We start from the raw sequence: 11,072 nt of genomic DNA, 5'->3' as shown, positions 1-11,072 counted from the left end.
GTGGGGGCGCCAGAATCAAGTGGGGGGGGGGGGGGGGGGGGCTGCCTGAGTTTACACTTGCCTAGGGCAGCACAAAACCATAATACACCATTGGCATCAGCAACACAAAACTGCATAACCACTATTTGGTGAAATTGGCTCTTAACCACCTTGTGACCAGAGCTCATTGATGCCCAGATGCCAATGCCAAATTTAGCTTGACAAACAATATACTAATAATTAGCATATCCAAATAATATTTTAGATATATTTTAAAGGGACATAAGTCAGTTATTGGCATTTAAAAAAAAAGAAGGAAACATAACATAACACAAATGGTCCCTCTCTCCTTTTATCAACTTCATTAATTAAAAAATGCCTTTTAGTTAACATATTTCAATCGGTTTACATGCAGTTACATGACCACTGGCCCTCTGTTTAGATCAGGGGTAGGCAACTCCAGCCGTCCAGCTGTTGTGGAACTACAAATCCCATGAGGCATTGCAAGACTGACAGTTACAGGCATGACCCCCCCAGAGGTAAAATCTCCCCAGAAGGCAGGGGAGAATTGCATTACTCTACAAACCCCAAATCTCACGGGAGGGAGGATGTCGTCACCTTTGCCTGGGTGCCATTGGCAGAAGTCAGGGAAAGGTAAGTAGATTTTTACAGTGATTATATGCGAGGGGGAGGGGGGCAAATGTAAAACACGGACCTTACTGTATACTGGGAGGTTCTTTTAGGAGGTAACAGCCGTTGTATTGACTACCAGGACCCAGAAATGTGTAACTGTACAATGGACAGACAACATAGTGAGGCTTAATAGCTGGAATGCTGTGCGCACACTTACTTGTTTGGTGCGCCTTGGAGGTTAGTTAGTAATGTGAAATTATTCCGTACACTCCGCAGACTGGCCAGTACCTGGGAAAATGATACACGATCAGTATACAGCCTGATCTATAATGCTGTAATAATAAGGCAACTATGTAACAAATATACTGCTGCACATCAGAAGTCTTAATGTTACCTGTAGGTACATACCTGGGCAAACGGAGTAACAATCAGGTCATCCCCATGCCTATAAAAAAAATAAAGAAGCAATTTATCAAACTGAATTATACCTTATATACCTATATATATACAGTATATATGAAGACCAATTTTTTTAAAGTTTTGCATAGAGCAGAGAGGGATTACAAAACAGGTCAGGTCTTGCGTTCTGCGTCCCCGTTAGGGAGATTCACCCCCTTTATTTGTCCTGGTGACCATTATCATTGAAAGTGAAAGAAAATCCCAAATTGTGGGTTGCCCCCAGAATAGGAATAGATGTGAAGTCTCCCAATGGGGACACTAGTTCTGGTGACCACGAGACCAGAGGGGATTTCCCTCACTTCAGAGGGATTTCCTTACATTTTCTGTTGTGTCTACTGGACAGGAAGCGAAGGATAATCTCCCAAATGGGACACAGATGGCACAAAAAAGCTGTCAGGGGTCATAACCCTCCCTTACTTTATCCAAAACTAGAAAAAAAGTTTGATTGCAGAACAAAGTACAGGCGCCATAGCAAGCAGTCAGTGTTTTGCTGTTCATAACGGGTCTGGTTGCTGTGGACAACTACATCACTTGTGCTCCGAAGCTGATGAAGCCGCTGTGTATCCCATCCCCCTCAGCTTTCCAGCAACCAACTCCAGGCTAAGTGACACTTACGTTTTAAAAATCCATTTGTGTTAGCTCCCCTCACCTTTTCTTTGTAAATGTCACTTTTGCTTAATATTCTATAGCAATGGGATGCACCAATACCGATACTAGTATTGGTATCGGTGCCGATACCGAGTATCTTGGCAAGTATTCGTACTCGTTTAAATGTTCCGATGCCTAGCCTGATACCCAAGCTTCCACTATAAGGAAGCTGGACAGTGAGTCATTACACGTTACCCGGCTTCCTGATTGGCCGGGAAGCCGGCTCCATGCTCCCTCATCACTTGGTGACAAGGGAGCATGGAGCCAGCTTCCCGGCCAATCAGGAAGCGGGGCGCCATGTAATGACTCACTGTCCAGCTTCCTGATTGGTCGAGAAACTGGCCAATCAGAAAGCCAGGCGATGAGTCATTACCCACCCCCTGATTGGCCAGAAAGCCGGCCAGCTCCATGCTTACTGGTCACCTGGTGACGAGGGAGCATGGAGACGGATTCCCTGCTAATCGGGAAGCCGGATTGCGAGTCATTACATGCCTGTCTTCCTTAATGGGACTTTCGGTATCGGCGAGTACCGAAAAAAAAATATCGGTACTCGTACTCGATACCAAAAAAACGGTATCGGTGCATCCCTAATAGCAATAATAACAAAAAAAAGAAAACTGCGTGCCCCCCCCCCCCCAATCCATACCAGACCTGGTAATAATAATAACAACAACAATAACAAAAAAAAGAACTACAGCTTAGAGTCTCCCCCAAAATCCATACCAGACTATGGATATGGTAGGAATTTTATGAAGGAACTCCACCTAAAAAGAAAAAAATGCACCGCCCCTCCCCCACAAAAAAAATCCATAGCAGACCTTTACTGCAGCATGCATGCAGGACTGGGGGGAGGCAAGTGTCAATACGACCATACCAGGCCACATGCCCTAACATGGGGGGTGCCCGGTCCTGTATTGTACACGAGGACATCAATGAAGTGGCGGCTGCAGGACTGCTGAAAAGTAGTAGCTGTGTGGGACCGGTCATCTGACATGAAGGAACCCTATGAGAAGAAGGTAAGTCTGCCTGTTCTATGCCCCCTAGACTAAATGAACATCAATGGCGAACTTTAGGAATGGGGGGCTCGGGGCTACTACAACTGGGTACAGATAAAACATTTCTATCCACCGACAGGAATCCATGGACACCAAACTTACTGCTCACTTGCAGCCGAGGAGTTCCTGGACATGGTCTTTGGTGAGAGGTCATAGTCGCTGTCCGAGCGGTACAGGAAGGACTCCCGTCTCTGGTTGTGGCTGGGGAAGTTGGTGTGCAGCACAAGTCCAGATCCGGGACTGGCCTGGGGGTCCAGGGGGCTGCGTCCCACACTCGGGCCATTTTCAACATCAAAGCTGCAAATAGAAAAAGGAAAAATGATTATTATTATTATTATCAACATAATTATGAAAGAGATACATGGAGGTTCCTGTAAAACACCTGGCTGTCACCTCCAAGCAGCGTGCAATAGTAAAGTGATGACTGTAACTGGATACATTGTTATGAGAAGAAGACACAATATTGCTTTGTACAGTTCGGACTTTTCATACGTAAGATCCGGGATCTTCTCTGTGTTTTGCAAATATAACAACATCCCAGCTAAATACTTTTTTGAAGTTCTTGCCTCTCTCTGATGGAATCTCTCTATATAGAGTCTCTGAAATGTTTGCTAATAATTTAAATAATTTAACATAATAAAAATATATATATTTCATGAAATTATATTATATTATTATGATTATAAATGAATACAAAAATAATTAAAAAATAATTAATAATAATTAAAAACTTGCCAGAAACCTGAACAATCAACATCGAGTTTATGACAACAAAACACATAAGCAGCGGACCGCGGTTACTTTCAGTGAAAACAATTATTAGATCCAGAGATACAGACAGCTGAAGTTATCAGCAAATCTGGATTTTCAAAAAGTCAAGCATGGTCCCACCCCCGCCCACCTCTAGAGAGCCCCTATTGGTTGAATGGTCTCATCATCACCTTCAATGACCAATAGAAAGACTTAGGTACAAAAGGGTAGGCAACCTCGGCACTCCAGCTGTTGTGGAAATACAAGTCCCATGAGGCATTGCATGACTGACAGCCACAGGCATGACTCCCAAAGCCAGAGGAGTGATGGAATTTGTGGTTTTACCACAACTGGAGTGCCTAGGTTGCCTACCCCTGGCTTAGGTCCACGGGGGCAACATCAACACTAGAGCTGTTGTGGAATCACAAGTCCCCTGAGGCATTGCAGGGCTGACAGTTACGGGCATGACTCCCATAGGCGGAGGCATAAAAGGATCTATGTAGCTTTACCACAGATGGAGTGCTGAGATTGCCCACTGGTGGCTTAGGTCAACAAGGGTAAGCAACCTTGGCACTCCAGCTGTTGCGGAACTACAAGTCCCATGAGGCATTGCAAGACTGACAGCTACAGGCATGGCTCCAAGAGGCACGATGGAATTGTTGGTTTTACCCCAGCTGGAGTGCTTAGCTTGCCTACCCCTGGCTTAGGTCCACAGGGGCAACCTCAACACTAGAGCTGTTGCGGAACCAACGGTCCCATGAGGCATTGCAGGGCTGACAGTTACGGGCATGACTCCCATAGGCGGAGGCATAACAGGATCTATGTAGCTTTACCACAGATGGTGTCCCAAGGTTGCCCACTGCTGGCTTAGGTCAACAAGGGAAGGCAACCTCAGCACTCCATCTGTAGCAAAGCTACATATATATATATATTTATTTTTTTGGCATGTGTATGTATTAAATCAGGGCAGACCCTTGCACTACAGATTTGAGGGTAGATGTAAAGGAGATTGTACAATCAGATTGCATTACATATGGTCAGCTTTACGCAGAAATCTCTAGAAGACTAGAAGGATAGGGAAGCGTGGATAAATAACAGAAGCTCCATCCGGGATGTAGTAATTATTCTGGAGCTTCTGCTTTCTACTTAGCCATGTTGTCCCTGTGCAAACATAAGCTAATCCAACACACACAGCACGTCACGTGTTGCGAGCTGTTGACACACATATAAGTTTCTGTCCCAGGACAACGCAGCGCTGAGTGCGTGTTTACTAACAGGGTGTGCTGCTTTGTGGCCTATGTAAATCCAGATGAAGTATTGCAAGCGTTGGTGTTTACTCACAAGCAAAGGCTGTAATAAAGACGTCAGCAAAACCACAGAATAAAAATCACGCGCCCGAACATATAAAATGTGCTACGCAAATATAACAAAATGAAATGCACATTCAGGCTTAACAAAGACACAACTGATTGTGAAATCAGCCTACAATGCGCAAAGATTTACAGCAAACTGCAATACACCTCAACGCCAGCAGAGGGCGGCCTTGCTCTACAAATGCATTGGGACAAAGCGCCTCACTAATTCTCACTTCGTAATATGTATTATAATAAATTGTTTTTTTATTGCTGTATGTGTCCCCATCGGAGAGATCATCTGTTGACCACCATTCTAGTCTTTTTCCACTCTATCCATAATCAAAAGAAAGATTTGGCATGAGTTTCCCTTTAATCAGTAAATACAGAAGGACCTGGGTGCCATGTAGTTCACAGAGACATAATGGTAGAGTGTGACTAGCCTACATTCACCAACATTCCTAAATTAGCCCCCTGCCATTCATGGACTTACCAATCTGCCCCAGTGGGTGCAGGTCGGTGTATGTAAAGGAGGATTTCAAACTGAAAGACCCATGTGAATGATATGCTGCATTCTCAGTGATGTCATCAGTCTCTAGTGAATGGATAGGCTGCATTCTCAGTGATGTCACCGGTCTCTAGTGAAGGGATAGGCTGCATTCTCAGTGGTGTCACCGGTCTCTAGTGAATGGATAGGCTACATTCTCAGTGATGTCACCGGTCTCTAGTGAATGGATAGGCTGCATTCTCAGTGATGTCACCGGTCTCTAGTAAACTCATTGCCTATTCTGTGAGGATAACATAGCTACACATTTATATAGTTTCACCCTTTTCATTTTATCTGAATATATTTGATTCTGTTCTATTTTTAAAGTAATCAGAATGATCCTCCCACTGAGAAGATATTTTTCTTTGCAACTTTTATATAGCAACAGCCATCAAAGCACCTTAATTACGAGCCATCCTACACGGGATCCGAGAGGGATTGAAGAAAATAGGATCAAAGCAGCAGAAGACAGAGGAAATGCTAATTAGGACATCATTAATTTAGGATGATTTTCAGGCTGGATGTGGCTGCCCAGACAACAGATGAGGAGGCCTGCGTTGTATGAGGATACGTGACCTGGGTCAGTTTAATGCTCCCACATAATGGGAGAGAAGACCGGAACTCTGCGCTCAGGAGATGGAAGAATGGCGTCAGAGGGGTATACGGTATAATCTCCCGGATGACATCACACACTGACCATGATCACCTCGCTGTTATACATTTGTCAGCTCACGATTAATGACCCCTAAAAGGTGAAGGCTGCAGTGCTGCAAATCCTCCAACCAAGGCCATGACTAAGGGCCAGCTGAACCCCATAAAATAAAACCATGCCAATAGCTTCATTGTTCATATGAATGGTAGGTTTTCAGTCTTACTATCACTTAGATAGTGACAAAGCCCACAGCCATGCTAACAAAAATCTTCACCCAACAGTCACGCAGCAAAGCCGAACCAATGTGGCCTGCCGCCTGTGGATGAGCAGCGGTCCTTCCTGCTGGGGTCTGACATGCCCTCTGTGAGTCAGAGCTGGAGCCCTCCAATCAGCAGGGAATGTGAGAAATGCTGAGTGGAAGGCTCTAGCTCTGACTCACGGGGAGCATTAGCCGCCATGCTGAGCGGAGGGCTCTAGCTGTGACCCTTTTGTGGTGTGAGCTTTCTGAGTGGAAGACTGTAGCTGACTCTCATGGGGTGTGAGCTCTACTGAGTAGGGGAGTGTAGCTCCAACTCATAGGGGATCATTACTGAATAATGGGCTGTAGGTAGCTGTGGCTCTAATAGGACGTGAACTTTCTTAGTGGAAGACTCTAGCTGTGATTTTCATGGGGTGTGAGCTTTGCTGAGTAGAGGGCCGTAGCTCTAATTCACAAGGGACATGAGCTTTGCTGAGTGGAAGGCTCTAGCTTTGACTCCCTTGGGACCTGAGATTTGCTGAGTGGAAGGCTCTAGCTTTGACTCCCATGGGACCTGAGCTTTGCTGAGTGGAGGGCTCTAGCTTTGACTCCCAATCGACCTGAGCTTTGCTGAATTGAGGGCTCTAGCTTTGACTCCCATGGGACCTGAGTTTTGCTAAGTTGAGGGCTCTAGCTTTGACTCCCATGGGACATGAGTTTTGCTGAGTTGAGGGCTCTAGCTTTGACTCCCATGGGGTGTGAACTTTCTGAGTGGAAGACTCTAGTTGTGACTCTTGGGGGGGTATTAACTTGACTGAGTAGAGGGCTCTAGCTGCAACTCACAGGGAAACTAAGGTTTACTGAATAATGGGCTCTAGCTGTGACTCTAATTGGGCGTGAACTTTCTTAGTGGAAGGCTCTAGCTTTGACTCCCATGGGGCCTGAGCTTTGCTGAGTGGAAGTCTTAAGCTTTGACTCCCATGGGGCCTGAGATTTGCTGAGTGGAAGGCTCTAGCTTTGACTCCCATGGGGCCTGAGATTTGCTGAGTGGAGGGCTCTAGCTTTGACTCCCATGGGACCTGACATGGGACATGAGCTTTGCTGAGTGGAAGGCTCTAGCTTTGACTCCCATGGGGCCTGAGATTTGCTGAGTGGAGGGCTCTAGCTTTGACTCCCATGGGACCTGAGCTTTGCTGAGTGGAAGGCTCTAGCTTTGACTCCCATGGGGCCTGAGCTTTGCTGAGTGGAGGGCTCTAGCGTTGACTCCCATGGGACATGAGCTTTGCTAAGTGAAGGGCTCTAGCGTTGACTCCCATGGGACATGAACTTTCTGAGTGGAAGACTCTAGTTGTGACTCTTGGGAGGTATTAACTTTACTGAGTAGTGGGCTCTAGCTGCAACTCACAGGGGAAGTAAGGTTTACTGAATAATGGGCTCTAGCTGTGACTCTAATTGCGCGTGAACTTTCTTAGTGGAAGACTCTAGCTGTGATTTTCATGGGGTGTGAGCTTTGCTGAGTAGAGGGCAGTAGCTCTAATTCACAGGGGACGTGAGCTTTGCTGAGTGGAAGGCTCTAGCTTTGACTCCCATGGGGCCTGAGCTTTGCTGAGTGGAAGGCTCTAGCTTTGACTCCCATGGGGCCTGAGCTTTGCTGAGTGGAAGGCTCTAGCTTTGACTCCCATGGGGCCTGAGCTTTGCTGAGTGGAAGGCTCTAGCTTTGACTCCCATGGGGCCTGAGCTTTGCTGAGTGGAAGGCTCTAGCTTTGACTCCCATGGGGCCTGAGCTTTGCTGAGTGGAAGGCTCTAGCTTTGACTCCCGTGGGACATGAGTTTTGCTGAGTTTAGGGCTCTAGCTGCAACTCACAGGGGTAGTAAGGTTTACTGTGAATAATGGGCTCTAACTGTGACTCTAATTGGGCGTGAACTTTCTTAGTGGAAGACTCTAGGTGTGATTCTCATGGGGTGTGAGCTTTGCTGAGTAGAGGGCCGTAGCTCTAATTCACAGGGGACGTGAGCTTTGCTGAGTAGAGGGCCGTAGCTCTAATTCACAGGGGACGTGAGCTTTGCTGAGTGGAAGGCTCTAGCTTTGACTCCCATGGGGCCTGAGTTTTGCTGAGTTTAGGGCTCTAGCTGCAACTCACAGGGGTAGTAAGGTTTACTGTGAATAATGGGCTCTAACTGTGACTCTAATTGGGCGTGAACTTTCTTAGTGGAAGACTCTAGGTGTGATTCTCATGGGGTGTGAGCTTTGCTGAGTAGAGGGCCGTAGCTCTAATTCACAGGGGACGTGAGCTTTGCTGAGTGGAGGGCTCTAGCTTTGACTCCCATGGGACATTAACTTTCTGAGTGGAAGACTCTAGTTGTGACTCTTGGTGGGTATAAGCTTTACTGAGTTGAGGGCTCTAGCTGCAAATTACAGAGGGGAAATGCCAGACAGCAGTAGTGAGGGCGGCTGCTTTAGCACAAAACACGCCGTGGTTCAACTCAGCCTCATGGTGGTGCGAGTCAGGTTGTTAGTATGGTTGTGGGTGGGAGCGGGAGGTACATAGGTAGGCTTATAAGAGGAAGAGAGGCCCAGGTGAGCGTCACCAACGTGGTGATGATCATTAGTAGTCCAAGGAGCTACCATGTGGGCGGGGCAGTGGCACAGAGTCTTGCAGAAATTCATGCTTTTTATCCTATTCAGCCAATAGCAAAGTAAGGGAGGAGAATCACAAAGTTGTATCTCCTGCCGGTAAGACAACATCAGGGGAGCCATTTTTTTCCTGGTTTCCAGACTTAATCACCAATGACAAGCACAGAATGATTTACAATGTGACGATCCCAATCTGTATCATTCTTCCACGTGTGCCTGACTATTAGAAGCCATGCGCACACCATACACACAGCCCTTTAACAAGGGATATCATGTAAATTAGCTATAATTTGGCACTGAAGTTGCTAGAAGGCCAGACCATTATAAATAGGGAAGCAGGTTGTTTACCACTACAGTAGAAGTGATTTGTTTCTGAAGATACGGGGAAACAACGCAATTTAACAGCCTTTAAACGTGGGATGATTGTTGGCGCTCGGAGCCATGGAGCGAGTATCAGCAAAACAGCAGAATTCGTTAAATGTTCAAGAGCAGCTGTTGTTAAAGTGTTTAAAGACCGGACTGTCAGCCGAAAATCTGGGTCTGAACGTGCGAATTGTGGCCGCCAGCGACTAGTCAATGTTAGGGCAGAATGGAGAGTGGCAAGACTGGTACAAGACAAAAGAAGGGCAACAGTGCAGTGTCAGATTCCTCGCATCACCTTTCAACATCTCGTGGAGTCACGAGGCGGCCCAACGAAGTCATCTCGTGGAGTCATCTCGTGGCCCAACGAAGTACTGATGGGGTGGTCATAATAATCTGGCCACTCAGTGTATACAAGACATCCCCGATAGTTTATCACGCTGGTCAGTTAGAAAGTTCTCGGCCAATCACATTTGTAACAAGGTACCAAAATCATGGCCAGCTCAGCATGCGCACGAACGCGACATTATATCTGTGAGTTCCGTATCAACTCCTCCGAAGGTCAAGTGATCCATTACTTCCATGAATAAGAAACGCAGAAGAAGATGAATAATTGATTTGTAAACAGCTCAGCCGAGCAGAAAACACCTAATTTATTACACGTCAATGGCTGCAACTCGATCCTGGAAGAGTCTCTTCCGCCGGCCCATCAGCATACGGTGACAAGGCCGCCAAAACTCCGAAACTTGTCAGCCTCCAGCGCACTGTGACAGGGAAGTCATTGTGTAAGATCCGCGCGGTGCTGCAAAAACAGACAAACTGCTGGGAAAAGCAGGAAACCAGGACAGAAAGTAATGGGAAATCTCTCCAATGGGGACACAGCCAGGGCCGATTTTCCCACAAGGCCACCGAGGTCAGGCCTTGGGGCAGCAGGGCATAGAGGGGCAGCACAGCCGCCGGGCGGGTAGTTTTATTTCGGGCAAGCAGGGCTAAATGTATAGCTGGGAAGCCAGTGTTTTAGTACAAGTGATCTCGGTGTCTATATATTTTGTTTGATATTGACCACGATTGCCAAACGTCGACAGCCGCAGGCACCCACCCTCATTATCTTTGGAACAGCGGTTTCGAGTGTGATGGGTTCATGGACTTTACCTTCACCTGGCTGCCTCTCCCCGCTGGCCTTCTCCGTTCCCCGCATGGGGGACCTTCCTCTGGGGGACCTGGGACCACGGCACATCCATTCACAATGAAGAGCGGGGAGCAGAGCGGAGAACGTCTGCGTAAGCACTGAGAAGGGAGAGCTGCACTCGCTGCCTTCCCATCTCATCTGTCACACGAGTTCCAGCACAGTGCTGTGCTAGAACTCCTGTATCGGAGGTGACAGGTTCAATAAAGAGAACCTGTCACCTCCAAAATGCTATCACACAGGGGCTTGTTAGCTCCTGTGTGATAGCAATAAAGTTAAGTAAAAAAAAAAAACAAATTATAAAAAGTAAAAAAATAATGAAATAAATATGAAGTAAAAAAAAAAAGTAAAAAAATAATAGATAATAAGGCAAATAAAAATTAAAAAAGTTAAAAAAAGAAATAAAAATAAATTTTAAAAAGTGATAAAAGTAAAAAAATAAATAAATTATGACATAAAAAAATGAAAACCAACCCTGCCGCCCCCCACCGTCTGGTTGCCATTCTTCCTTGGGGGGGTGGCATGTAGTAAGGCGCATTGAGGAACCCGGTCTTAGGGCAACAGAGTAAATCCGGCCC

The 11,072-nt window shown here is 46.4% G+C and overlaps 1 protein-coding gene across 4 annotated transcripts in view; it reads right to left on the bottom strand.

The window, feature by feature from the left end:
- The window catches only part of PDE4B (phosphodiesterase 4B), a 247,534-nt gene that overhangs the window by 97,323 nt on the left and 139,139 nt on the right, over positions 1-11,072 (bottom strand). For all 4 annotated transcript variants that reach the window (XM_018563088.1, XM_018563089.1, XM_018563091.1 and 1 more), the window contains 3 exons: positions 2,877-3,071; positions 1,021-1,057; positions 830-900 (listed from right to left, as the gene is read on the bottom strand). In XM_018563088.1, coding sequence (XP_018418590.1) covers positions 830-900; positions 1,021-1,057; positions 2,877-3,071 — 303 coding nt within the window. The remainder of the gene's footprint in view (positions 1-829; positions 901-1,020; positions 1,058-2,876; positions 3,072-11,072) is intronic.

Source organism: Nanorana parkeri, unplaced genomic scaffold (genome assembly GCF_000935625.1).
Source record: "Nanorana parkeri isolate BGI_ZX_2015 unplaced genomic scaffold, ASM93562v1 scaffold630, whole genome shotgun sequence".
In the NCBI taxonomy this organism is placed as follows: Eukaryota; Metazoa; Chordata; class Amphibia; order Anura; family Dicroglossidae; genus Nanorana; species Nanorana parkeri.
This window is presented reverse-complemented; position numbering and strand designations above follow the sequence as displayed.